Source organism: Sorex fumeus, unplaced genomic scaffold (genome assembly GCF_029834395.1).
Source record: "Sorex fumeus unplaced genomic scaffold, SorFum_2.1 ptg000122l, whole genome shotgun sequence".
NCBI lineage: Eukaryota > Metazoa > Chordata > Mammalia > Eulipotyphla > Soricidae > Sorex > Sorex fumeus.
This window is the reverse complement of record NW_026606179.1, coordinates 49,848,464-49,876,437: the sequence shown is the minus strand read 5'-3', so window position 1 is coordinate 49,876,437 and position 27,974 is coordinate 49,848,464. Positions and strand designations below refer to the sequence as shown.

Below are 27,974 nucleotides of genomic sequence, written 5' to 3'. Positions count from 1 at the left end.
TTTAACACAAGTATCAATATGTACTTACTAAAATCTCAGTGCTAGGAGGAATGGAGATGTTACTGGTGCCTGCTCGAGGAAATCCATGACCAACCCAAGGGGATGACAGTGATACAGTGATACAGTGATCAATATGTACCCATGCTTCTTTCAAATATTTGCTACTTTACATCCAATTTAGCAGTAGATTCTGGCATAAAAGAATTCAGCAAGAAAGAAGACTCAGAACTCAGGTTCTAATTCAGTTCCTTTGAAAATTAGGGCCGGAGTGATAGATAGTACAGCAGGTAGGGCATTTGTCTCGCACGCGCCCGACACGGGTTCAATTCCAAGCATCCTATATGGTCCCCTGAGCACCACCAGGAGTAATTCATGGGTGCAGATCCAGGAGAAACCCCTGAGCATCATCGCCAGGTGTGAGCTAAAACCCCCACCAAAACAAAAAAATAAATAAAGTGGAAATAGTTGTCAATTAGCAAAAACCAAGATATTGGGGTCTCCAGCATTACTAGAGCCCTGAAGGACCTAAGATATCATAGAGGGGTTGTTTGTTCATTGCAGCACTCTTTACAATAGCCAGAAACTGGAAGAAACCTGAGTGCCCAAGAACAGATGACTGGTTAAAGAAACTTTGGTACATCTACACAATGGAGTACTATGTAGCTCTTAGAAAAGATGAAGTCATGAAATTTACATACAAGTGGTACAATATGGAAAGTATCATGCTAAGCGAAATGAGTCAGAAAGAGAGGGATAGACATAGAAAAATTGCATTCATCTGGGGGATATAAAGCAACAAAATATGAGATCAATACCTAAGAATAGCTGAGATCAACACCAGGAGGATTACTCCATAGCTTAGAGGCCAGCCGGGTATTCTAGGGGAAAGGGCAGTTCAGATAGAGAAGGGAACACCAAATAAAGGGTGTTTGGAGGATCCTCCCAGGAGGGGAAATGCATGTTGAAAGTAGACTATGGACTGAACATGATTGCCACTCAATGCCTCTTTTGCAGACCACAACACCCAAAAGGAGAGAGAGAACAAAGGGGAATGCCCTGCCACAGAGGCAGGGTGGGAGGGGGGGTGGGGGGAAATGGGCACTGGTGGAGGGATGGGTATTTGATCATTGTATGACCGAAACCCAAGCACAAAGATTTGTAAATCTACAACTGTACCTCATGGTGCTTCACTAATAAAAAAAAAAAAAAAAGATATAGAGGGGTTAAGGTGCTTGCCTTAATGTGGCCTGCCGAGTACTGCTGGGAGCATTACCAAGTATGGTCCAAAACCCAAAAGAAAAAAAATAATAAACTTGAAAAACTGAATTTCACCTAAAAACCAAAGTTTTGGGAGATTATAACTTCCGCACTGGATCACAAGCACACAACTAGCCTCTGAGCATGCAAACTAGTCTCTTCTAATGCATATCCTCCAGAGGCTGAAGCAATAGTACATTGGGTCGGATACTTCCTTTTCGCAGTTCAATCCCAGCACCACTTACAGTTGCTCGAATCTTCCCAGAAGTGACTCCTGAGTGCAGAGCCAGGAGTAAGCCCTGAACACCACAAGTGTAGCCCCAAAACTATATACATATATATATAAAACACAATAATAATGATACATATCCTCCAGAGATGTCTGTGCAAATGCAAAAGCAGGTTGGATTTGAAATAAAATTATTTTGTTTTGTGGTATCAGAGATTGAACCTAAAACCTCATAGGTATGAGTTTTATGATTGAGCCACATCCCTTGCTATTTATTTATAGGGGCTGCACCCTGGGGTTACTCCCTGTGACACTCTGCCTGTGGAATGGGCTTGGGTTCAGGACTTGGTACTGGGCGGTGCTCAGGCCTCTAGAGCCACACCTGGCAGTGCCATGGATGAACCCAAGGCCTCATACAGCCAATTGATTGATTTTCTTTCCTTAATGCTAGTGTCTCTGCTCACCGTGAGAGAGGCAGATTGAAAAGATTCATGCGAGGGGCTGGAGAGATAATAGAAAGAGTAGGGCATTTGCCGTGCTCACAGCTGAACCAGGTTCGATCTTCAACGTTCCATATGGTTCCCTGAGCACTGCCAGAAATAACCCTGAACATCAGCGGGTATAGCCAAAACATCCCCCAAAACACACACACACACACACACACACACACACACACACACACAAACAAAAATTCCTCCTAATATCCTAATATCTATCGATGCTAGAAAGGTTAAGGTACATTTTTTTTTGTACTATTGCTTTCGATCCCAAGGTGCACGTGTGTGTGTGTGTGTGTGTGTGTGTTGAGTCACACTCAGTGGTGCTCAGAGTTTACTTTTGACTCTGGACTCAGGGGTCACTCCTGGCCGGGCTCCCGGAACATATGTGATGCTGGGGATGAAACCTGGGTTGGCTACATGCAAGGCAACTGACTGTACTATGTGGCAGAAGGCCCATTCTTACACATGACTGACTGGTCTCAGCGTGACCCCCAGCACATCCGAGTGGGGTTTCAAAGCTCCTCTTCCTCCTCCCCCAAATAAATTAAACAAAACTGGGGCCAGAGAAGTTGCTCAGTGACCGAGCACCTTCTTGCATGCAGGGAGCTCTGGGTTCAAAACCTAGCACTGCCAAAAAAGGGAAAAAAGACGAAGAAATTATGTAACTACTGATATGTCTTAACAGCCTGGCTGACTGCGTGGCTTTCAGTTAAGCTTTCCCTCGCTGGATCTTAGCCAGCCTTTTGTTAGGTACTTCGCATTCTCAGCTTACAGATGAGAAAAACCTCTCCCGGCGGCACCCATCTGGCCAAGGCGCACCTCGCGGCCGCCGCGACTCAGCTGCTGGCAAAACCCACCAGCACCAGCACCTCCCCCCTCCCCCCCCCCCCCCCCCGCGCGCTGCCGGGTGGGGCGGGTAGAACGGGACTACAACTCCCGTGGGGCTGCGCGGTAGCCTCGCGAGAGTTGGCTTAAACACGGCGGCGGGAAGGCGGCGGCCGCCGAGTCTGCTGACGGCCTCGGCCATGGCTGACTCCGGGCTCTCCGACGGCGAGCCGACGGTGCGGACGCTGCTGCGGCGCGTGCTGGACACCGCGGACCCACGCACCCCGCGGCTGCGCCGGAGTGCTCGGACCCGGTATAGTGCTCGGGGCCGTGCGGGGACAGGGTGGGGTGGGCGGGCTCGTGGAGACCCGGCGCTGACCCGGCCGTCTGGGGAGAAGGAAAGCGCCAGAATTTGGTCCTCGGATGGCGTTTCTTTTGGTTTGCTTTGGGGGCCACACCCCGCCGGTGCCCCGGGCGTGCTGGGGGCGGAGCCGAGGATGGAGCCCGGCCTCTTGGCAATCCTCCAGCTCCTGGAACCACCTCTCCAGCCCTCTGACCTTAGTTTGTTGTTTTTTGGAGGGGTCACATCCATTAGTGCCCAGCACTTACTCTTGACTTTGCCCCCAGGGATCACTCCTGGGGGTGCTCTAGGGACCGTATGGGATGCCGAGGACCGAACTGTGTCCGACGTGAGCAAGGCTAGGGCCCTACCCGTTGCATTCTCGCTCTGACTCATAGAGTCACTGGGCCACTTTGGGCCACTTTGCCCCACCCCAGCCCAGTGTGAACCCCCAGCTGAACCCCCCCTGCCTTCAACTGCCTGTTAGGTGACCCCACCTTTCCCTCCAGGCTCAGTCCTAGCGGTTCTGCATCTCTTTTCAGAAGGCTGGGGGGGAAGAGCAGAGAACCACCCTGCGAATTGTGAAAACTGCTTTGTTAGGGAACCAGGTGGTGAGAGTTGGCAGCGGGCAGGGGTGAGCTCCTGGTGCGGAAGATATAGAAATTGGTAATTGCATTTTCTTTACTGGCATTTGTTATGTTTTTGTCTGGATTTGGGGGAGTGGTGTTCCAGGCTGTGCCTAGGATAGGCCTGGGGCCCCTTCTGGCAATTCTTCACCAGCCAGACTGGAAGCTCCATTCAAGGGCCCGAAGATGCAGTGCTGACAATTAACCTGAGCCACCCTGCAGTGCTCAGGTTCCAGGAATAGAACCCGGGGCTGCCCGATAGAAGGCATATGCCTTAACTCCCTTAGAGGTTTCAGATATTTAGAAATAAATGTCAGGGCTGGAGGTGTGGCTCAAGTGGTAGAACACATGTGCCCAGTCCTGAATTCTATCCCCGGAAACCTAATGCCCCACCCACGCCTGGCAGCATCGTAGGGAGTGGCCCCCACAATAATAAAAACTAATCAAATTGGGCTGGGATGATAGTACAGTGGGTAGGGCGCTTGTCTTGTACTGGCATCTGGGTTTGATCCTCTGCACCCCATATGACCCACCACCCCCACCCTGACCCAGCCCTGCCAGAAGTGATCCCTGAGCACAGAGCCAGGGAACAAATCCATATTGTCCCTGTGCAAGACAGACACTGTATCCCCTGTACTCCCTCCAACCCCACAGTTGTCACTTTCCCATCTGGAATGGATGCAAAAGGAACTCTTCCTTCTGCTTCCCTTCCGTGTGTCACTGATCTCTCGGCAGTCACCGTGGCGAAGCCTCTCTCAGCCCTTCTGGTGGGTTCATCACATTCCCTCTCTTCTCAGATTCTTTCCTTTCATCCACAGCATCCAGCTGGAACAGGGCCTGTGGTGGGGACATGTATCTTCTGGGTCCTTAATCCCCAGGGGAAAGGGCTTCAGACCAAGATCCTTGAAGGCGCATCTCTGCCCAGGTGCATCCTCTAGTTCCCCCCCTTCTCTCTTTATTCTCTATCTTCACACAGAGCACAGAAAGCCCTGCTGGAAACTGCTCCCTCCTGGGATGAGCGCAGCCAAACAAAGACAACCACCAGGCGCAGATCCCAAAGAATCAGGGTAAGTGGCTGCATCCTGATCAGCCTGCCTTTTGGGGGCCCTGAATCTAGCCCTGTGCCTTGAGGGACTCTCGAGGTAAAGAAACCGATTAAGGGGCTAGAGCAGTAGTACAGCGGGTAGGGCATTTGCCTTGCATGCAGCGGACCCAGGTTCGATTCCCAGCATCCCATATGGTCCCCTGAGCACCGCCAGGGGTAATTCCTGAGTGCAGAGCCAGGAGTAACCCTTGTGCATTGCCGGGTGTGACCCAAAAAGAAAAAAAAAAAAGAAGAAGAAACCGATTAATTGCTTGGTGCTTTTCCCCCAAAGTCTGCCGGCAAAGTGCGTCAAGTTCAAGCCAGTGGGTACCCGGATGAACAGACACCTCGGACGCTGCTGACAAACATCCTACTGACTGGTGAGTGAGCCGGACCTGCTGGTCAGAGTTTGTCACCATCCCGTGATGTACCTCATTCAGGGCGACCTGCCCTGCCAGCTCCACTGTCTCCTTTCCATTTCTGCAGCCCCAGAATCTTCTGCCATAAAGCCACAGCCAGTGGTGAAGCCAGGCCCGGCATTGCAGAAGGTGCAGCCATCCAGACAGGAAATCAGCCTGGGCAGGTACACAGTGACCTCCCCTCCTGGGCGGGATGCTAAACCTCTCCGGCCAGAGAGCCTCCAGGGACAGTCACAACTGGGGTTCTGGGATCTTTGCATGTGTGAGACCCTGGGTTCGATCGCTGGCACTGCAGACCAACCAGCCAGGGCTGTGTTTGTATCCCGGCAGCCCAGAGCTAGAACTTCCCGCACTGGGGCCTTCCCCCACCGTGGCTCCCCGTGTGCTGGCGTCCAGCAGGAGGCGGCAGAGACTGAGGCTGTCAGAGTTCGAGCAGGGCCTCAACCATGGGCTACTGCCTCCCTCCCAAGGTAAGGTTTGGGACACCACCTTGCACCCTCTCTCCTGAATTTAAAAGACTGAGGTGTCCTCAGAGAAGATCCTCGGGGCCCTGACTTACCATGTTTTTTTGTGGGCATTTTCTTGCAGAGTCTCACGGGAATGCTGATGCATCTGCTGTCACCAGGTACTGGGACTTTGGTGGAGGAGAGGTTTGGGGTGGGAGGTGCCGACTGACTGAGGTAGCATCCCACTGCGTTGCTGCTACTGCTGCTGCTGTGTGGGGTTTTAATTTGGGAATTTTAATTTTGGGCGAGGGTAGGGTTTGGACCAAACCCTGCTGAGCTCCGGGATCATTCCTAGTGGGAATTATAATCAAGGGCTACCAGGATTCAGCCCAGGTTGGCTGTGTGTAAAGCAAATACCTTATCTGCTGTACTATCTCTACAACCCTGCTAGTGGTTTGGTTTGAGGGCCACACCTGGAGATGCCCAGGGTTACTCCCAAGAATCACTCCTGATGGTGCCCAGGGGACCATACGGGATGACAAGGAATTGAACCCGGGTCAGCACATGCAAGGCAAATGCCCTACCCTCCAACACTATGGCTTCCCCCCTTTTCTTTTTAAATGTATCTTTTTTATTTGTGGGCCACCACCTCAGTGGCTTCTGCTGGTGCATTGCTCCGGGGTTGCTCTCAGAGGTACGTGGGGAACTGTGCAGTGCTAGGGATCAAGCCGGGCTCCAGGCCCTTGAGCATCTCCCTGGCATCAGCTTTAGCCTCACCACAGCAGCCAATGTGGTGGCTGTATTCGAAGAGGGCCTGAGTGATAGTACTGTGTTTGTGTGTGTGTATGTGGGGGGGGGGGGGGGTGCCAGGGCGGGTCTCTTCTTGCCTTTCATGAAACCAACCTGGGTTCAATCCCTAGCATCCCATATGGTCCCCGAGCACAGCCAGGAATAATTACTGACGTAGAGTCCAAAGTAAACCCTGAGCATCGCTAGGGCCCCTGACTTTCCTCTGTGCCTCCTGCCTCCCACCAGCTCCCTCAGCCTGACGTTTGCCACGCCCCTGCAGTCACAGTCAGTGCAGAGGCCTGGTTTGGCCCGCAGACCTCTCACCCGCCGAGCTGTAGACGTGGGTGCGTTTTTACAGGATCTTCGTGATGCTACCATGACCTTGGCTTCTCCAGGTGAGATTGAGACGCCCTTTTGTTCCTCAAGTGAAGAAAGCTCTCCCATGACAGTGTGCTAGAAACTTCTGCTAGGTCAAGGATTCCTGCCCCGTTCCATGCATCAAGGACAGTGAGTGAGCCTGGTCAAGTAGACCCATGAGCAGGTGTTTCCTTTCCACAAGGTGTGTCCCTTGGCTTGCTGAGCTCCAGTGTCAGTCTAGTGTCTTTACGACCCCGTATCCTTGAGGGGCTACAGGGTGGACAGGTGGGAAAGGGATGTGGTGTGCTCTGAGCTGGTTGGGAGGTTGGAAGGGGCTAGGTTTTGGGGTCAGCTGGTCAGTCAGAGCTGATCTAGGAGTCCAGCTTTCACTGGAGTAAGAGAAAGGAGTGAGAAGGGGTGAATGGGGGACTGGTTGAGGGGGTGCAGGGTAGCAGTCTGGGGTCTGGGAATGCCAGCTCAAGTGGCAGGAAGGTAAGCCAAGAGCAGTGGAAGGCAATCAAGACTCAGAGTGTACCAGTCTCTGCAGAGTGCTTGGAGCGGGGTCTTGTGGTCTGCTGCCCAAGGGCCTGGCCACTGGGTAGCAGCAGGTGATCTGAAATAGACTGAGAGCACCTGACCCTTGATCTCTAGGTGATAACCAGAGGACCCTTGGTGCTCCCCTGCCAAATGACATAGTGTTGGAGGACACCCAGCCGTTTTCCCAGCCCGTGGTTGGCAGCTCCCCCAGGCAGAGCTCCCTGCCCAGCACTTCTCACGCTGCGGCTGGAAATGCCGAGTGGCCTGACGGTCCTAGGCTGCAGGACAAGAGTGAGTATGGCACCAGGAGCTCAGGAGCCACGCATGATTTGGCTGAGAGTGGGCACTGGTGGTTTTCCCTCTTGACCCCATATGTGGGCCCTCAGGACCCCTGGCTGTCGCTTCTTCTCTGTCCAGAAGCAGAGTCTGTTGGGCTGTGACACGCCACACAGTATCCTGGGCTTACCCCTGGCTTTTTATCCTCGATAGGCTGGACTGGGCTTTATTGTTCTGTGTTTGTTTTATTTTGTTTTTGTTTTTTTTTTGGGGGGGGGTGGCCACATCTGGTGGTGCTTACTCCTGGCTCTGCACCCCGGGATGACTCCTGGGCAGCTTGGGGGACCATCTGGGATACCAGGGATCGAACTCAGGTCAGCGGCATACACGACAAATGCCCTACCTGGGACTGGAGTGATAGCACAGTGGGTAGGGCGTTTGCCTTGAACGCGGCCGACCCGGGTTCGATTCCCAGCATCCCATATGGTCCCCTGAGCACCGCCAGGAGTGATTCCTGAGAGCAGAGCCAGGAGGAACCCCTGTGTATCGCCAGGTGTGACCCCCCCAAAAAAAGATGCCCTACCTGCTGTACTATTGCTCTGCCCCTGTTGTTCTCTTTACCTATTTCAGTTACAGTCTTGTTTAGTTTTATTTTGTTTTTGGCCAAACCTGATGGTGCTCAGGGCTTGCTTCTGGCTCTGTGCTCAGGGATCACACTCATGGCGGGACGGGGGGACCATATGTAATTCTGGAATTGAATCCAGGCTGGCTGCATGCAAGGCAAGTGCCCTGCCCACTGTACTATCTCTCCAGACCTCTTAGCTTCAGCCTTGACCTAGTTTAGACTTTGTCCCGGATGCAGGTCCTGAGAACCCAGCCCAGCATCCGGCAGGAGAGGCAGAGGAGGCAGAGTGTTCTCTCGCTAGCGGCCCCCTGAACGTCAGCACTAGTGTCTCGATGAACATCAGCAGTACTGCCTTGAGAGAGGATGGAGCCGAGCCTCCACAGCTTGGAGTTCCCAAGGAAGCTGTGGAGAGGGGGGAAGAGCACTTGACCGTGAGCAAAGAGGAGACAGCCGTGGCCCAAGGATCTGTTAGGGCAGGAGAGCTCGCAGGGGACACGGAAATGACAGAAAAAGATGGGTCCTGTGGGGCTCTGGAGGCCATGGACACAGATGAGTCTTCTGCAGATGAGGACACCCCTGATAGGGCAGGTAAGAGAACACAGTGCAGTGACCCGGGCTGAGTCGCAGCCTGAGAGGAGGCAGAAGCGACGCAACACTGGGTGGTTTCTGGGCAGCAGGGAGGCTGCGGCGCTGCTGGGGCCTGGACACCGCCCCTCGCTCTGCTCTGCAGCAAGTCCAGAGTCGGCCAGTGTCCCGGAGCTTCTTCACGCCAGGCAGCCTCATCTGTCTCTTGAGCCGGGACTACCACCTACCACTGCGGTGTAAGACACTCCTCGTGGGCCTCTGGGGGTGGCAGGGACGCACCGGGGCTGGGTTATCCTCTTTCTGTGGGCCTTCAGATAGAGGATTTCCCAGCAGAGCGCCCTAGCTGGGCTGGGTCATTCCCTGAGGGCCGCTGCCAGCTTCAGGGGAGGGGAGGAACTTCCATAGGGTCCGGACTCTCCTGGAGGAAGATTATCTCACTGTGCCTGTCTCCTGCAGCGTCCCTTCAGAGCCTGCCCAGCTTCCTTCCACAGCCCAAATCCCTGGCCCCAGGCCCAGAACCGCTCGGCCCAGGACCCGCCAAGATCCCTACAAGGTCGGGCTGAGCCACTATGTGAAGTTCTTCGGCTTCCATGCCAAGATGACCATGGAGAAGGCGGCTCTGGAGATGGTAGAGAGGAGGTGAGTCCCGCCCCGGGGAGGGGAGAGGAGCCGTACGACTGCGACCACAGCTCAGTCGGACGTGCCTGATCTTGGCAGCCTGGACAAGTACTTCCAGCATCTGTGTGATGACCTGGAAGTCTACACTGCACATGCTGGCCGCAGCACAGTGAGACCGGAGGACCTGGAGCTGCTCATGCGCCGGTGAGTGGGGCGCGGGGAGGGAGGGCGGGAGGTGCCGGCACTGACTCCGTCTGTCCGTCTGTCTGCAGGCAGCGCCTAGTCACCGACCAAGTCTCCCTGCATGTGTTTGTGGAGCGGCACCTGCCCCTAGAATACCGGCAGCTTCTCATCCCTTGTGCTTTCAGTGGCAACTCCGTGTACCCTGCCCAGTAGTGGCCAGGCCCCGACCTGCCCTGTCCCTCCATCTACTCTTCTGCTCCATATACACTTCCAGGTCTCCTTCCCCGCCCCTTGGCACCAATAAAGTATCACAAAGAGAATAAACTGTGATTGGTACGTGTGGGGTACATGTCCTGGGGCCAAGGAACCTGCCTCCTTCCCCTTGCCTCCCAGAATAACGTGGAGGACAGCACAAGATCAAATGAATCATTTTATCCTAAAGGGCCGAGGAGATAGCTTGGAGGGTTGGAGTGCAATGCTCTGCATGCAGGAGCCCCAGGTCAGTCCCTGGCATTGCATGGTTTCTTGAACACCCCTGAGTACCGCCAGGTATGCTCCCCCACCCCCAACCCCGAAAAAAAGCAAAACAAAAGCAATTATCCCTTAAACCTTAAACGTCAAGGGAGCTGAGCCCAGTGGCCTTCGCTGCAGGATCCTGCTCCCGAGGCCCCATGCGCACAACATCCATCGCCTGAAGATACTCCAGTGCGGCGTTGACAGAAATCTCCTTTTCCTCTTCCCTCCCTTCACTTTCTGTCATTTCTGATACAGAGATCCGGAAGATTTGGCTCACAAGGGTGTCCAGGGCCTGCTTCTCCAGGCTGGGATCTATGTTCATCAGGGCTTCACGGACCATGAATGGGGTCACTGCACTGGTGCTGCTCCACAAGGAAAAAAAAGGCCAGGCTTGAGCAGCCTATAGTGCTCAGAAACATTCTGTGCCCAAGGAGACCCGGGAAATGCGACCCTCTGGCCCCACCTGTAGAACCTCTACGGCTAAGTGGGCTAGAAGACCCCAGAGTCACTCACAGTTCCAGGCCCAGCTCCTGCTTAAACTCCTCCAAATACTCGGCTTTTTCATTCATGTACTGTTCCCAGATCTTCTGCACAAAGAGTGTACTCTGGCCCTCCTCATCCTGGGAGGGACCACAAGGCAGGGTGAGGGCCCATTGGCTAGGGTCCAGTAGAGGCTAGGGTGTGACAAGTTCCCGGATGCCCCCACCCACCTCTGTAAATAAGATGCTGTACTTGAATGAGTCTGAAATGTCACTTTTGGCATTCCAGCCCGCTGCCTCCATCAACTCCTGAATTTTCTCATCCTTCTTCAGGGGGAAGGTGCTCTTGAGAATGGAACTATGGGGACACATAGAGGTCATCAGGGGCCTGGCTGAAGCCTTGCGCTCTTAGCACAGCACCCCTGTCAGTCCCGACTAGTGCTCTAAAGGGCAGCCAGCATTGAGGATGTGGCCCTTCCCCCAGGCTTCCCTTTTCCGTGCACCGCCCGGAGCCTGGCCCTGGAGCAGTGGTGGGTGGGCAGGAGTTGGGGGAGGCTGGACCGGCCTCTCACTTCAGCTGCTCCATGGTCAGCATGCCCTCGTTCTGTTGGTCAGCACTCATCATCTCCTTCTGCAGCTGTGCTACTGTCTCCTGGTGCCTGAGGTACACATTCTCGCTGCACTATAGGGAGGGAAGCACTTCCTAGAGGCTTTCCGCTCTGGTGGGGATGGTGAGCAGCCTTTTGGGGACAGAGGCCAAAGGATCACGTGCGAACTCACCTTTCCCACCAAGGTGGCATAGAACTGAATCATCACCTCATTGGAGCGGTTGAGCTTGACGTATTCATAAATTGTATAAGCCCAGGCCATCGCCTCACTGGTCTCAAAACGACGGTCCAGGAAATTGAAGAAGGAATCTGAGAATGACTCTCTCTGCAGAGTTGGGGAACTGGTCAGCCCGCCCCATGGACACTTCCCCTCCCAGTCCTGCCCTCTAGCACCTCGGACCTGGCCCCTAGCACCTGAGTGAGATCTGACCTTGTCTTCTGCAAGACGCGCCTTCCAGAAATCCCTGATGAGCAACAACACTTCCTTCCTGCTCGATTTCTTGTTCTCCACCACGCCATCGAATCGAAGGCAGGAGGGAACGTCACTCCCGTAGCCCTGGGAAGGAAAAGGGCCAGTTCCTCTCCAAGCGCCTCTGCCCTCACCCTCAAACAGGACAAAACCTTCAGTGGTTCCTGAGACTCCCAACTCTGGCTATTTTTTGTGTATTTTTTTGCGGGGAAGGGGGCCACACCCAGTGGAGCTCAGGGCTTACTCTCGGCTCTGCTTGGGGATCACTCCAGGTTCTGTGTGTGTGGGGGCGGGGAGGGACAGGGGAATGGTATGGGATACCGGGGATTGAATCCAGGTTGTCCAAGTGCCAGGCAAGCGCCCTCCCCACTGTGTTGTCTCTCCGGCCCAAGGCCTGGCTGTTCTGAGCCTGACCTCAAGCTTCCTGAGCTCAGGCCCGCCCCTACCAGGCCCTGGAAGAAGGTTTTCTGCCGGAGCAACCCCTCGCCAATCTCGTCCAGGAGCACATCCACCAGCTGGTCGCTGTTCTTGCCCTCGGCCAGTATCAGCCAGCGCGGTTGGCCCCCGGATACGATTTCTGCAGCGGGGGGAGAGAAAACTGGGGTCCAGACCGCCCCCTCCAGCAGCTCTCGAAGCCCCGGCAGCCAACAGCACCTTCGCACTTGGCCCAGTCTGGCCGCGGTGTGGAGGTACGCTGGATCTCCTGCAGCTCGTTGTAGAACTGGTCCCGCTCCTTCAGCGTGCCCATGTGCAGCTGCAGCAGGATCTCATGCTCCTTGCATACCTCCTCGTAGTCGGCGCGCAGGCTCTCCAGCTGTGGGAGAGCGATTGGTCCCCGGTGCCCACCCACAGGACAGCGTCCCGCCCCGCCTGGCCCCGCCCCCCACACACACACCTGCTCCTGCAGATCCTTGTTGATCTTCTCTTGCATTTCGAAGTCCCTCCTGGGCACCACGTCTCCAAAGTTGGCCTTCATGGTGTTGAGTTCCATCTGTGTGCGGGTCAGGTCCTGCCGGGCCATCTTCAGAGCCAGGGTCAACTTCACAGGGTCCTCCCCCCAGGTGCCTGCCAGGAGGCCAGCCAGCTTGAGTCTCCCTGGTCCTGGGACCCAGCTTGTCCCAGAACCTGCTCTCCTTGCTTAGGGGCCCTTTTTCTTCTTCCACAGCACTGCCAGTCCAGGGCTTCGGTTAAGGGAAGAAGCCTAGGGGTCAGGGACATGGCTCCTCCTTGGCATGCTGGAGCTCGAAGTTCAATCTGGCACCAGATAAATCCTGAGCACGGCCTGGCTCGACCCCTGAAAACTGCCAGGTGTGATCCAAACACCAAAAAGTCAGCAAGCCGGGGTTGGAGTGATAGGACAGCAGGTAAGGCATTGGCCCCCGCACGCAGCCACTGGGGTTTGAACAATGTCAGGAGTGAGCCCTCAGTGCAGAGCCAGGAGTAACCCCTGAGCATCACCAGGTGTGACCCAAACAACAAAACATTCAGGAAGTAAGCCAGCCCAGGAAGTAGGGTATCAGGCCTGTCGAACAGTTGTCTCCTATATAAACAATGACTTGGTTTTGGTATTGGTTAAGTGCTTTTCTTTTTTTTTGGCCCAAACATGAGGGGTACTTGGGCTACACTTGTCCTGGTGTTTGGGTCTCTTGGCGCTGCTCAGGGGACCATGCAGTGTCAGAACTGAACTGGGGCTCCCTTGGACTGGAGCGATAGCACAGCAGGCAGGGTGTTTGCCTTGCACGCAGCCTACCCACGTTCTATTCCCAGCATCCCATATGGTCCCCCAAGCACCGCCAGGAGTAATTCCTGAGTGCATGAGCCAGGAGTAACCCCTGTGCATCGCCGGGTGTGACCCAAAAACAAAAAGAAGAAAAAAAAAGATGAACCGGGACTTCTATATGTAAAGTTCATGCAGCAGGAACTTTGCCCACCGAGTGAGGGAGTGGAGGGATTGAATGCTCAGGTCTTGAGAGCGCGGAATCAATGGAGCGGGGAGGGGAGAGTCGGATCCTGCAGGCTCACCAGGGGCCTGGGCCAGAGACATGTCCTCGCGCTGGTACCGCAGCTCATTCAGGTCAGCGAGGAGGATCTTGCGGGCATCTCGCTCACTGAGGTAACGCAGGTATTCCTCAGCCAAGTTCTTCCTCAGTTTGAATACCTGTTAGGAAGGTGGCTATGGGTGAGGCTGCCTCTGGGCCCTTGGGTGCAGTGACTTACCCCGGGCAATAGGCCAAGAGCCAGGGAAGGGGGACACAACAGCTCTACTGGCCATCCTGAGAATCCTGCCTACAGGGAAAGCCTGGCCTCTGAGAGGCAAGAAGGACTCACCGCCATGGTCCCCATGCTGAGCCAAGGAGGGGGTCACTCAGGGCTACCTCAGTGCCCAGTGCCATAGCAGACCCTGGGGTGGGGAGGGGGGCAGGACTTCAGGGACTGCACTGTCACCCGAGGTACATTCACCTCAGTCTGCAGTGAAACCTTCTCCTCATTCTTCTTGTCAATGAGCTTCAGCAAGTCCATCTTCTCTTTCTTCAGCACAGAGATTTCCGATTTGTCCTCGGCCCTCATGGCCAGGATTCGCTCGCTGCATTCCTCATTCACAGTGACAAGCTTGGCTTTCAGTGGCTCCAGGGTCCGAATCTTCTCCCTCTGGTGGGCTAATCAAGACAAGAGGGAGACTTCTCTTGGGGCCGGGGAACGACACTGGCCCTGAGGCTACAGTGCGTGACTATGGACCCTGAGAATTCTGGAAGTCTGGACGCCTTGCCTAGAGCACGGCTCCTGCTCCAGGTCTTCTTGCCTTATGCATGTCTCACTTTTTGGTTTTCACATCACACCTAGCAGTGCTCAGGAGCTACTCCCGGTTCTGTGCACAGATGTCCATGCAGTGCTCAGGGTTGAACTGGGGTCAGCTGCATGCAAGATGAGAACCTTAATCCCTGTTCTTTGTAGCCTGTTGCTTTATTTATTATTTTTTAATTAAAATTTTTTTTTGCTTTTTGGGTCACACCCGGCGATACTCAGCGGTTACTGCTGACTGCACTCAGGAATTACTCCTGGCGGTGCTCGGGGGACCAATATGGGATGCTGGGAATCAAACCCGGGTTGGTCACACACAATGCAAGTGCCCTACCCGCTGTGCTATTGCTCCAGCCCACCATTGCTTTATTTTTAATGGGGGCAACACCCCTATCCCCCACTCCTCTCTGCCCAGAGGTGCAAGCTGGAAAGTCAGGCACCTCAGACTGAGAGTGTTGGGGGCCACAGGGCTTCATCGGGTGGTGCTGGGGGGCATTTGGTGCCAAGATTGATGTGGACCTCACACGGGCTGGATGTGTTCTGCTGCTTACACACCTCCTCAGCAGCACAATTTTAATTAAAAATATTTTTCAGGGCTGGAGCAATAGCACAGCGGGTAGGGCGTTTGCCTTGCACGCGTCCGACCCGGGTTCGATTCCCAGCATCCCATATGGTCCCCTGAGCACCGCCAGGAGTAATTCCTGAGTGCAGAGCCAGGAGTAACCCCTGAGCATTGCTGGGTGTGACCCAAAAAGCAAATATATATATATAAATATTTTTCAAGTCTTTTGCTGGTCTGTCATTGGATGCATATATATTAAGGAGTGTGAGTTTTTTAAAACTTTGGTTTAGTTTTCGTGGGGTGGGGGTGGGGGACACACCCGCAATGCTCAGGAGTTACTCCTGACTGCTCTCAGGAACTACCCCTGGTGGTGCTCGGGGGAACATATGGGATAGGAGCCAGGAATCGAACCTGGATCAGCCATGTGCAAGCAAATACCCTACCCACTGTGCTCTCTCTCCGGCCCCATTTTTGAAATTATAATGGAGGGCATGCAGGGTGGCACTTGGGGGCTACCAAGGTCATTCCCTACAGCGTTTGTGAGGAGAGGCTTGTGGTGCTGGGGATCAAATTCAGGCCCTCGCACGTGCAAGGTAGGTCATCTAGCACTTGGGGCACGTTCCAGTCCCTCTTCTTTTTAGCCAAACACTAAGTGTACAGGAGGGACTGGGGTGTTGCCCGTGCCCATTCCCTGGGGCCTTGCAGGGGTGGGGATGCCTCCTTCCTTCCCAAACCCTGTCCCTGGCTCCAGCCTTCATTCTTAGCAGTGAACACACTTCCCAGGGGCGGGGGGGGGGGGGGGGGGACTCTGGAGAGGTACAGAGGCCGCAGGAAGGCTCAGCGGGGTCTGGTGAGTGCCAGGCCTGTTAGGAGTTGCTGGAGATGGACTTGGGCCCGGGCCAGGCTACCGTCTTACCCAGCAGGCCCTCATATGCGTTCTTGATGGATGACAGCAGCGGCTTGTACGTTTTAAAGTCCTCTATGAAGAACTCAAAGATCTCTCGGTAAGGCTGACAAGAAAAGGGGATAGTTACCTCCTGGCCTAGGGCCGCCGTCCTCAGCAGGGATGGAGTCTGACTTGGCCTGACTTGGCCATGTTTCTGCACCAAGATTCAGGTGACGTGCAAACATCTGTCCCTCTCAGCTGCTCTTGGGGTCGCTGGGTCCTGCAGCTTGGCAGGTGTCAGGCACCAGGACCTCCCCCACTCTGGGCCCAGCCCCTTCTCGGGCTCTTGCGTGCACTGTGCCTCGTTGGGTCTCCCAGCACCTCTCCCCATATTAACGCCCTTGGGGAGGGGGGCAGATGAGCTGGAAGGCCCCAGCCTTGCCCTGGCATCCCAGGAGCCTTGTGGTTTCCTGACCCACTGGGTTCAGCAAAGCTGGGGGACAGCAGTGGGCCAGGATGAGCCCCAGCCCCCCCTCCTCAGGGCGGCGGGCCTCCCTGGGCTTCCAGCCTGATCCTCACTGGTCGTGTGCAGCCCGGGTCTGCAGCCAGCCGTCTCTTCTGGCCCGGCAAGCGGAGTCTGGGCCAGTCCCTCTCTCATCATAGGACTCCGGCAGCATCTCTTCCCTCTCTCCCCTGCTCTTTCCTCTTTCTCTTCCCCTGCTCCAGTCTCTCTCCTCTCCTCCTCCTCCTCCTCTTCCTCCTTCTCCCTTTCTCTCTCCCTCCTCCTCTCAGCCATCTTTCAATTTGGCTTTTTGGGTCACACCCGGCGATGCTCAAGGGTTCCTCCTGGCTCTGCACTCAGGAATTACCCCTGGCGGTGCTCAGGGGACCATACGGGATGCTGGGAATCAAACCCCGAATCGGCTGCGTGCAAGGCAAATGTGCTCTCACTCCAGCCCCATCTCACCCATCTTTCACCTCTTCCTCCCCCTCCTCTCCCTCACTCTCCTCCCCTGTGCCCTGCTTTCCTCCTTCTCCTCCCCTCCCCTTTCTCGCCTCCCCCTCCCCCTCCAGCTCTGTCTAAAGCCAGATACTCAAGCCGGTGTGCTGTTACTGGGCCTGAGGACCCCATTTGACCCTGCAGCTTCCTCACCTGCCAAGGTTCTGGCTCTCCCCATCCCCCCGCCCCCTGGTGTCCAACCACCCCTGCTGGCCTGGACATAGACACACGGCCTCCAGGCCACCTGACTCCCTGGAACTCAAGCCTTTGGAGAGCTCTGCTTCCACGTGGGCAGACTGGCCTGCCTGTAGGCTTTGTCACGGATCAAATTTCTCTTCCTGGGAGGGGGAATCCTAAGGAACGGGCAAGGCTGGCGCCGATGGGGCAGCTCTGACCTGCAGCCGCAGCTCCTCGGCCGAATCGGTGCTCAGATCCAGCAGAAGCAGCTCCTTACGGAGGTAGTTCTCCAGCTGCTCGAGGTACCTCGGCTTGGTGATGCCCAAGGACTTTTCCTGCTGGACACTGCAGGGACAGTGGGCTGAGATGTGATGTGCACCCCAAGCACCCTTGCACCCCTAGTCTGGGGCAGCGAGCACCTTGTTCCGTGTCTCTACCAGCCTGTCCACCACTGGGCGGACCTCCACTTACCTTTTCTGCGGCTGCCAGTCCACGGAGCAGGGCTTTCGATTATACAGAATGGTCTGGCCGCTGGTGTAGTGGGGCCACGGGGAAAGGTAGCCCCCTGTGGAGAGCCCAGAGGACTGCAGGGAGGGATAGGTCAGGTTACCGAGGCCACAGGCTCCCTTCAAGATGCTCTCCCTCTGTCCCCCCCCCCCCATTGGATTGTTTTGTTTCGTTTGGAGGTGATGGTGCCAGTGGTGCTCAGGGCTGACTCGTGGCTCTGTGCCCAGGGATCACGATTACTCAAGGCAGGGCTGGGGGAACCATTTTGGATACCAGGGATTGAACCCAGGTCGGCTGCACACAAGGCAAGGGCCCTACTTACCATACTAACTCTCCAGCCTCTCCTGATTTTGATTTGTTTGTTTTGGGGCCACACCTGGCATGTTCAGGGGTTACTCCTGGCTCTGCAGTCAGGGGTCATCTTGGTGGTGCGCAGGAGACCTGATTGGATGCCAGGATTCAAACCCGGGTCGGCCGTGTGTAGGGCAAGTGCCCTATCAGCTGTACTATCACTTTGGCCCCACCAACTGAAATTGTTAATCTTACATTTGCTGACACGGTGCACTAAAAATAGAAACTGACCACAGAAATATACCTCTGGGGCTAGAGCAACAGCACAGCCGATAGAATGTTTGCCTTGCATGCGGAGACCCAGGTTCGAGTCCTAGCATCCCATATGGTCCCCTGAGCACCACCAGGAGTAATTCCTGAGTGCAGAGCGAGGAATAGCCCTCATGCATTGCTGGGTGTGACCCAAAAAGAAAAAAAAAAAACAACCCCTAACATACACTTAATAGTTTAGACATTTATTTTGCAACTCCGCAGATGAATCCAGGGTCCTGCACTTTACAACTGAGCCACATCCTTATAATTTTCTCCATTTATTAAAATACAACTTTCCCAGGCCCCCAACAACACAAAGAAAGCTTTAAGTCTTAGGATGCTATAAAAGGAAAAGAACGATCAATAATCTCTCAAATAGGAGAAATAAAAGTAGAAAGAGATAGCCACATAAAATGAGTCATGTTAAAACTTAAAAACAGGGACCAGAGAGATAATAAAATAGGTGTCTGCAGTCAACCCAGGCTCAATCCCCAAGCTCTGCCAGGACTGATCATTGAGCACAAAGCTAGAAGTAATTCCTGAGTACTGCCAGTGTGGTGTAAAAAACCAAAATAACAATAACAACAAAATCAATCTAGAAAGGTTATTTAAAAGATAATGAGGGGCTGGAGAGATAGCACAGTGGGTAGGGTGTTTGCCTTGCACACAGCCGACCCGGGTTCTATTCCCAGCATCCCATATGGTCCCCTGAGCACTGCCAGGAGTAACTCCTGAGTGCAGATCCAGGAGTAAGCCCTGTGCATCCTCAGGTGTGGCCCAAAAAAAAAAAAAAAGATAATGAGGGGCTGGAGCAATAGCACAGTGGGTAGGGCGTTTGCCTTGCACATGGCTGACCCGAGTTCGATTCCCAGCATCCCAAATGGTTCCCCGAGCACCGCCAGGAGTAATTCCTGAGTGCAGAGCAAGGAGGAACCCCTGAGCATCGCCGGATGTGACCCAAAAAAGCCAATAAATAAATAAAAGATAATGAAAATCGATGTGTTTTAATCTTAATGCAAAGTCATCCTAGAAGGCCCCAGGGAAATTGCCAAAAAAGCACCCAGACCCGGTGAGTTAAAGATAAGCTTTTCAGCCTTCCTAGGGAAAACCTGGTCATCCCGCTTTGATTCTGCCTCCTGGCTGACAGCAGGGGAGGCATCAGCCAGCGTGCTGGAAGGAGCACAATGTTTCTGGGCGCTCCCTGCGCTGCTTCTCCCGGCAGGTCACCGCCGGCCAGGGAGGTCCCGCGCGGGGCTAGTGAGGGGGAACAACGCCCCCTGGTGGTGGAGAGCAGCATCACACCGCAGCCGCATTGAGAAAAGGGGAGAGAGCAGCTGAGTGGGGGCGGGGGGGGGCGTGGCACCGCAGGGAAGTGGGGGCCTGGCATCTCAAGCCCTTGGGTCTTGCCAGGCTCTGGCTGTCTTGATCTCCGTGAAGAATTCATACTGTGACTCTTTCGCTCCTTGGAATCAGGGTCTCCAGTATTGGGTGTCCCCAGCCTCACAATATATGTGCCCCGGGCCAGAGCACATTACAGTGGGAAGGGTGTTTGCCTTGCATGCCACTGATCTGGGTTTGATCCCTGGCACCGTATATGGTCCTCTGAGCCTGCCAGGAGTGAGCCCTGGGCGCTGCCAGGTGTGGACCCCAAACCAAAAAAAAAAAAAAAAAGATGTATGACCCTTGGGGCTGGAGAGATAGCACAGCGGGTAGGGCGTTTGCCATGCCCGCGGCTGACCCAGGTTCGATTCCCAGCATCCCATATGGTCCCCTGTGCACCGCAAGGAGTGACTCCTGAGTGCAGAGCCAGGAGTAACCCCTGTGCATCGGCGGGTGTGACCCAAAAAGAAGAAAAAAAAAGGGAATGTATGACCCTGTGATTCCAGGTCCTTCACATGGGACCTATACACACAGGGATAAATCACCCGCTACGTGTTCTAGCAGTGGCTATTGGTTGACTACTAATGATCTTAAGAACATATCAATGAGATTCCAAGAACACTAATTATTTTTATATAAGAACTGCAAAGATGGTTGGAGAGATAGTTCAGTAGATAAGGTGCTTACCTTGCACACACCTGACCTGGATTCAGTTTCTATGAACTGAACTATAGTTCCCTGGGCACTGCCAGGAGTGATTCCTGAATGCAGATTCAGGAGTAAACCCTAAGCACAGCTGAGCACAGCCTAGAAAGAAATAAGACTGATAAACTTGAAAAAGCAGGAATGGAGGACAAGAGAACTGGGTGTTCAGGACTTGCCTTGCATATGAAGGCCCCAGTGCAATTTCCTGCAACACTCATCCCTTTATTCCTGCCTCAAGGCACAGAACTTTTGGATCTCTCTACTTGCACCAGACACTTAAAGACTTCATTAAGCACTTGGTCCCTGAAGACAAAAGATCTACTCCCGGGCCTGGAGCAATAGCACAGTGGGTAGGGTATTTGCCTTGTACATGGCCAACCCGGGTTCGATTCCCAGAGTCCCATATGGTCCCCCGAGCACTGTCAGGAGTAATTCCTGAGTGCATGAGCCAGGAGTAACCCCTGTGCATCGCTGGGTGTGACCCAAAAAGGAAAAAAAAGATCTACTCCCAGGACCCTGTGATGCTATAGCCCCTAGCATGGGGCAGGGACAGGGTGGATGAAGAAACGAGATCATAGTGCTGGGCTACAGAGGCAAGTGCCCCTGAGGCTCCTGTGGGCAGGGGGTCTGGAAGGCTTTTCAGGTAAGGTGCAATTAGTGTATACCCCCACCAAGACCCTGGTGGGCCTGGCCTCTGAGAATCCCACTCCCTGACAGGGAGAAGCTGCTTTGGAGGGCAAGTTTCAGTATAGAGTACTTTTTTGGGGGGTTGCAAAAGAGCAGCAGATGGAGAGGCCGGGAAGCTGGATATCTCGGGAAAGACGTCCTGTTTGCAAGTTGACAGAACATCACTAACCATTGACTTCTGCTTCTGTGACAGCTTGCGTCTTGGGGCACTCCTGTTTTCTGGAGGTAAGGATTCTTCTGTGGTCAGTTCTGATCGCTGTGAGAATCTTCTGCACGGAGAAAAGGGAGACAGTGATGGCTGGCAGAGAGGTCCCCCTCTTCTCCCTGTGTCCTCAAGAGGCATCTCCTCCGCCCTTAGAGCCAGGCCTGGGGCTTCCTGGGCTGCCTCCAGATTCTCAGAGATTCTGCCAACAAACTCCTGGTCATGGGCCCAAACCATTTCCCTACTTTCCCAGAGGCCTTCTCATGGCCGCTTTCCAGCTCCATGAGAGAAGGATGAGGCCTACCCAAGTGTTAGGGAAACTGAGGGCAGGCAGGTTGAACCCTTAGCTTGTCCTGAAGAGTTCTTTAGTCCTGTTCCATGGAGCAGTGACAGCTCCACACTTTTCCTCTGTTGTCTCACAGTCAGACAAGTGTGAGGAGAACCGTGGAAGAGCAGCAGATCTGGAAAAGGAAGGTTTTCTGCCCAGGCATTTATGGGTTTGAGACAAGATACATCAGACCAACCCATCTGCTCACTGAAATAAATCAATGTCTTCCTGTCAGGACCAATCAGTTCTCTAGAGTCTGGTCTCTATTTCTGCTGGAACTATCATCAATAGTAAGGTAAGTAAGGACATGATGAGCAACTCTACTAGCTGGAAGGTGTTGCTTTGGGGAAGAATTCAAAGAGGTTAGTTCTGCTTGTCTGCTTGGTCTTTTGGCATTGAACTACACTCAGGGGCTACTCCAGCTCTGCTCAAGGATCATTCTGATGCTCAGGGGACTATGCAGGGCCAGGGATGGAACCTAGGCCTCCTGCATGCAAACAAAGCATGCACTCAGGTTGCTGAGCTACCTTTCTGGTCTAGTACAGGTCATTTTTGTGTTTTGGCTGTTTTGGGGCCACATCTCGTGGTGTTCAGAATTTACTCTTGGTTTTGTACTCAGGGATCACTCTTGGGCAATGCTCAGGGAACCTTATGCAGTGCTGGGGATTGAAATCAGGTCAGTGGCATGCAAGGCAAGTGCCATACTTGCTGCACCATCTCTCTGACCCCGGATGTTAGTTTTGCATGTCAAAGAAGACAGTAGTTAAAAAAAAAGTAAAGTAAAAAAAAGATTTATAAATAATAATATTTAAAAAAAAAAGTGGCAGAGTTTATATACCCTTATTCAAATAACAGGATACTTCTTTAGGTTATAATGTTTTATTTAGTATTAAGTATAAAACTCACATCAACCTTCAAAGAAGCATGAGAAAAGTATTTCTACTGCAATGGTGGAGAAAACTTATTTAACTGATGGCTGGCAGTGGGTTTGCCAGGGTAATGGCACTGAGTGAACTCAAGCTGCTGAGTTCCACTCACCAAGTAACTGTGTTAGTGACATGAAGGTAAAAGGAGAAAGCCGGGGAAGGAGGCAGAGAAACTTACCTGGGACAAGACACAACTGGAAGGTCACTTTCGGAGGACTGTGTGTTAGTTTATCTATAGTCTAGTCTATTATTCTGGCCCAATAGGACCTCGAGAATACCCATACTGTGTCTTGAAGGGAAACAGTGACCCAATTCCATCCTTAATTATTGATGAGTCAAGAAAATGGACACAAATTAATAATGTTTTTGTACTGACACCAAATCATTTGACCTCAGCAATTACATTATGTTTCCTTTTTCTTCCTTGTTTTTTGTTTTCTTCTTTTGGGGCTATACCCCACTGTGCTCTGGGATTTCCCCTGGCCCTGTCCTCAGAGATCACTCCTTGGGGACCCTAGATGGTGCTGGGTCGGCCACATGCAAGGCGAGTGTTCTACCACTGAGCCACATTTCTGGACCAACAGCTCCCTTAAAATAAATGGGGCTTCTCATCCTGAGTCTGTGTCATGTCCAAACACGACATGAGTGTCCTGCATTATGACTGGGCCAGGTAACTATACTCTTTCTCAAGTCTGTTAGGCAACTAACTCTTGTAGTTGCCTTACTCTTGGAGACTCATCTCTGTCCCCGATCACTTAATCACTTAACTTCCCATTAGTCGTCGATTTGCTCGAGCGGCGCCAGTAACATCTCCATTTGTCCCTGTCGCGTGCTAGTGTAGCCCAATAACATCTGTTCGCACTGGGAACATGAAGAGCCTCAAACCGATCGTTCATGATCTTGAAGAAGAAGTCTGACCATCTGGCAGGTAGGTGGCCACGCGGTCTTTTGACATCCCGTGGAATCCAGTCAGTAACAGCTCTAGTCCAACGGTCGTCTTTAAATCTCATTACGTGACCAGCCCATCTGATTTTTGACACCTTGGCAAATGAGACAGCGTCCCTGATTCTTGATCGTCGACGGAGGTCGGAACTCCGGATTTTTTCTCTCATTTGAGTGAAACGTGATATTCCAAGCATAGCTCTTTCTATTCTTCTTTGGGAGACCTGAATAGCGTTCTCATCTTGTTTGCGTAGGGCCCAGGTCTCTGAGGCATATGTTAATGCAGGAAGAACAGTGGAATCAAAGAGATGTGCCCAGAGCCGGAGGTTCTTCATCCTCTTAGCTATTTCTTCGACGTTCTTTTTTTTTTTTAATTTTTTAAAATTTTTTTTTATTAGTGAAACACCATGAGGTACAGTTGTAGATTTGCAATTTTTTGTGCTTGGGTTTGATTATACAATGATCAGATACCCATCCCTCCACCCGTGCCCATTTTCCACCACCATGGATAATATCCCCCCCACCCCCATTCTTCGACGTTCTTGAAGGCGTTCCAAACTGCTCTCTTCCTCCTGCGCAGCTCGGGTGCCAGGTCATTTGTCATGTTGACTTCTCGACCTAGGTACACATAGCTGTTGGATTCGGAGATGGTGGTTCCGTTGAGAGCGAATGGGGCATCAGGAACGAGGCTGTTTCTCATAAACATTGTCTTCGTAAGATTCAGCTGTAGTCCTACTTTTCCACACTCATGGTCAAAGTCGGCCAGCTTTTGTGCCGCTTGGCTGATGTTTGGTGTTATTAAAACAATGTCATCAACAAAGCGGAGGTGGTGTAGTTGCCAACCATCTATCTTCACTCCCATTCCTTCCCATTCCAGTCGTCGCATGATGTTCTCGAGGGTGGCACTGAAGAGTTTCGGTGAAATGGTATCATCCTGCCGAACCCCTCTCTTGACATCAACGATCACTTCTTTGTAGAATGGTGAGATCCTGGTAGTGAATTCGCAATACAGCTCACGGAGGATCCTGATGTATTGGGCTTGAATGCCCTGATTGGCTAGGGCTTCAATGACCGCTTCCGTCTCAACAGAATCAAAGGCCTTCTTTAAATCAATGAACATTAAACAGAGCGGCATCTTGAACTTCCGAGAAACCTCAATGAGCTTGGTTATTGTGTGGATATGGTCGATGGTGCTGAATCCCTTGCGGAACCCGGCTTGCTCACATGGTTGTCCTTCATCTAGTGTTCTGCCAATCCTATTTAGGATGACTCGAGTGAACAACTTGTAGATGACAGACAATACACAGATCGGGCGATAGTTGCCAATGTCATGGATGTCTCCCTTCTTGAACAGTAGTACAGTCCTGCTGGTCTTCCACTGGGACGGAATCTTGCATTCAGACAGGTAGCATGTGAAGAGCTGAGCCAGTGTATTGATGAGTACTGATGGCAGGTTCTTCAGGTGTTCAGGGTCTGACCTTGTCTGGGCCGGGTGCTGTTTGTTTCTTTACCGACGAAATGGCGTGTCGGATTTCGGAAGGGAGAACGTTGGGAATGACATATCCATCCTGTGGAATTTGGTATGTCGGCAAGTGGACATGGCTATCGAAGAGATTTGAGTAGAAGTCATGGATAATCTTCTCCATTGCCTTTCTGGAGGATGTGATGGATCCATCAGGACGTTGGAGGGCAGTCATCTTGGTCTTGTAGTTGGCGAAGGACAGGCGGGCATTACGAATACTTTTCCCAGCTTCTGCCGCATCTACCAGTACTTCTGCTCTTCTCTCTTTGAGGTCTTCCTTGATCGCATCTCTGCACTGCTTTGCAAGCTCAGACGTTAGCTTGCGGTTGCCTGAGGCATGCGCCAAACCACGCTGGTGAATTAGCTCAAGAGTTTTCGAAGACAGGCGTTTTTTTGTGGCTATCTCTCTCTTGGCGTTCCTCGCACATTCGTGGAGGTGCTGAACCAGTTGATCGTATTCCTCGTCAATGTTGTCAACAATGGCATCTTCCCATGTTGCCGCAATAGTGCCAAAGAGTTCCCAGTTGGTGGTCGTTCTGGGAGTTCTTTTTTTGAACTTTGCAGCCCTTTCTCCCCGCTCTGTGAAGTAGAATTTTGCACGAAGGAGACGGTGGTCCGATCCCGTTCGAAATTTTGGGACAACAGCGACATCGGTCAGGCAAAACCGTCGATTGAATGTGATGTGGTCTATTTCGTTGTGGAATCGTCCACCGGGAGACTTCCATGTCCAACGTTTAGATTCTGCCTTCTGGAACTGTGAGTTACCATGGATGGTCCTGGTCGACATGATGAACTCAGACAGTCTCTCACCCTGTTCGTTCCATTCTAGGCCATGGGTCCCGATGTGAAGTTCTTCAGCTGATCTTCTCGGTCCTATCTTGGCATTAAAATCATCCACAATGATCTTGTAGAAGGTGTGGTCTTCTTTATAGAACTTCTCCAGCTCCATGTAGAACTTCTCAATTTCTCTTTCATCATAATGAGATGTTGGACACTACCTCCACTACCCAGCCGCCACCACACTCCAGGACGCTTTCCGGACCCGCGCGGCTGCTTCGCGGCCGCGCAACACATCATAAAACACTAAATACCCATCTTCCGGAATTGTCGTACCATATTTGATAGGGTTCAAATATGGTAACACCTACAAGGGTGATTAGAGGTCGCCCCAAAAGCCTCTATCCCTCTCGGAAAGACTGGAAAGCTACCAAGAGTATTCCGCCCGCACGGAAGAGCCTGGCAAGCTATCCGTTGTGTATTCGATATGCCAAAACCAGTAACTACAACTGGTCTCATTCACCTGACCCTGAAGGCTTCACCGACATGGCAGCACTGAGAAGGATGAGAAAGGAGAGGCCGACAAAATCTCAAGGCCGAACTAGGCTGCCACAACGAAGGAAGACAAAAATGATCGTCTGTACTTTCAATGCATGTACGCTAGCATCAGATGCATCCATCGAGGACCTGATGGTACAAGTGCGAATGATCAAGTACGACATCATTGGTCTGACCGAGACAAGAAGGCACGAATCTCACCATGCCGTTTTCGACACTGGAGAGGAATTGTTCCTCTGAACATGTGATAAAAGAGGTGTTGGAGGCGTCAGTGTCCTTGTCAACACAAACTTGGCCATGAGCATTGAGTCATTCCAATGCCTAACAACCCGAATCGGACGTTTACATTTGAATAGATGTGGCTCACTGCCTGCAGTTTCTATCTTCGTTGTCTACGCACCAACATTTCTGTCCCCGATAAAATAATCAAATTGACACTTAATTTCTTAATTTTTGTGGGCTTCTTCTCTCAGGGCAGCAGACCATGCAGGATTTGAGTTTAGGCCAGATCAGTTTCTTTTTCATAACAGGCATATAATAGTTTATAAAATTTCTGAATGTATTTTTTTATTTTTTTGGCTTTTTCGGCCACACCCAGCAGTGCTCAGGAGTTACTCCTGGTTCTGCATTCAGGAATTACTGCTGGCGGTGCTCAGGGGACCATACGGGATGCTGGGGATTGAACCTGGGTCAGCTGTGTGCAAGGCAAACACCCAACCTGCTGTACTACCGCTCCAGCCCTAATGTCTATTATTATACAAGAGCTATGATAAGAATCTCACATATCAGGCCTAAAGGTTCCCAGCAATGTTTGCAAGGTGGTGTGTTACAATGTTTGAAATATAGAAGCTGAAGCTTGAAACTTTAAGAGACTTCTCTGAGTTCCTAAAGCTAGAAAGGTATCTAGCCACCATTTTTCGTTTGAATCCATATACTTTTCTGGTTATCAGAGCTTGCTGTCATATTTTTCAGTGCCCAGAAGTTGTTCCTCTGGGTAGAGGCAGGAGCTATACTTGAGACTTTGGAGGGTTCTGGGCTGCTCAGAGTCCACCGTTTGACAAGCATCTTTGTCATAAGCCAGTGGGTGAAGGGGCAGCTTATCCCTGTGACTACAAGGTCACATTCAGTAATCTCACACGCCTGGGTTCAAATCCTCGCTCCACTGCTTGCAAACGTGTAAAACACAAGCTCCTGGGGCCTGAGAGATAGTACCGCGGATAAGCTGCTTGCCTTGCACACTGCAGACCCAGGTTTGCATCATACGATCCTGCCCCTTTGCTAGTATGTAAGCTCGTTCACAAGTCAGCTCGGCTCGGGTCGCTGGCTTGCAGTCCCAGATGCTCGGGTTAGAGGAAGTGCAGAGGAAGGTCAGAAGATCTGGGACCATTCCTGTTTTTGGAACTGCTCAAGCAACTTCTCTCTGCCCCTCAACCCGGCCAGCGCCTACCTCGACGTGGTCGCCAGGCTGGGCTCTCGCGGAGCCTGGGCAGCCATGACCCTCGGGGGAGCCGCCGGGCGGCCAGCAGCACCCGGAGCCAGGGAAGCCGCCTTAGTGTACAGTCTGTCGCCATGGCGACGGGCCCCGGCAGCCCAGCGCGGGGCGGGGCCGGCAGTGGCCACGCCCCCGTCCCGGCCACGCCCCCGG

The 27,974-nt window shown here is 52.8% G+C and overlaps 2 protein-coding genes across 2 annotated transcripts; one reads left to right on the top strand and one right to left on the bottom strand.

Moving 5' to 3' along the window:
* The first annotated feature begins 2,991 nt into the window (after nucleotides 1-2,991).
* On the top strand, nucleotides 2,992-9,909 carry CENPT (centromere protein T). Its single transcript, XM_056137057.1, has 13 exons — nucleotides 2,992-3,124; nucleotides 4,754-4,844; nucleotides 5,154-5,241; nucleotides 5,348-5,444; nucleotides 5,611-5,750; nucleotides 5,869-5,905; nucleotides 6,762-6,910; nucleotides 7,524-7,700; nucleotides 8,548-8,898; nucleotides 9,041-9,131; nucleotides 9,352-9,534; nucleotides 9,613-9,717; nucleotides 9,786-9,909. Exons 1-13 carry the CDS (start codon nucleotides 3,012-3,014, stop codon nucleotides 9,907-9,909), a joined length of 1,746 nt encoding a protein of 581 aa, XP_055993032.1. The 5' UTR covers nucleotides 2,992-3,011.
* A 397-nt stretch (nucleotides 9,910-10,306) lies between these two features.
* On the bottom strand, nucleotides 10,307-27,872 carry TSNAXIP1 (translin associated factor X interacting protein 1). The gene is made up of 16 exons (XM_056136127.1): nucleotides 27,777-27,872; nucleotides 21,244-21,343; nucleotides 17,664-17,776; nucleotides 17,411-17,537; nucleotides 16,046-16,139; nucleotides 14,229-14,425; nucleotides 13,791-13,926; nucleotides 12,664-12,833; nucleotides 12,423-12,582; nucleotides 12,215-12,345; nucleotides 11,730-11,855; nucleotides 11,472-11,624; nucleotides 11,264-11,373; nucleotides 10,923-11,049; nucleotides 10,726-10,832; nucleotides 10,307-10,574 (listed from the first exon to the last, which is right to left on the bottom strand). The coding sequence occupies exons 1-16, from the start codon at nucleotides 27,821-27,823 to the stop codon at nucleotides 10,307-10,309; spliced, it is 2,166 nt and encodes a 721-aa protein (XP_055992102.1). The 5' UTR covers nucleotides 27,824-27,872.
* Nucleotides 27,873-27,974: the final 102 nt, after the last annotated feature.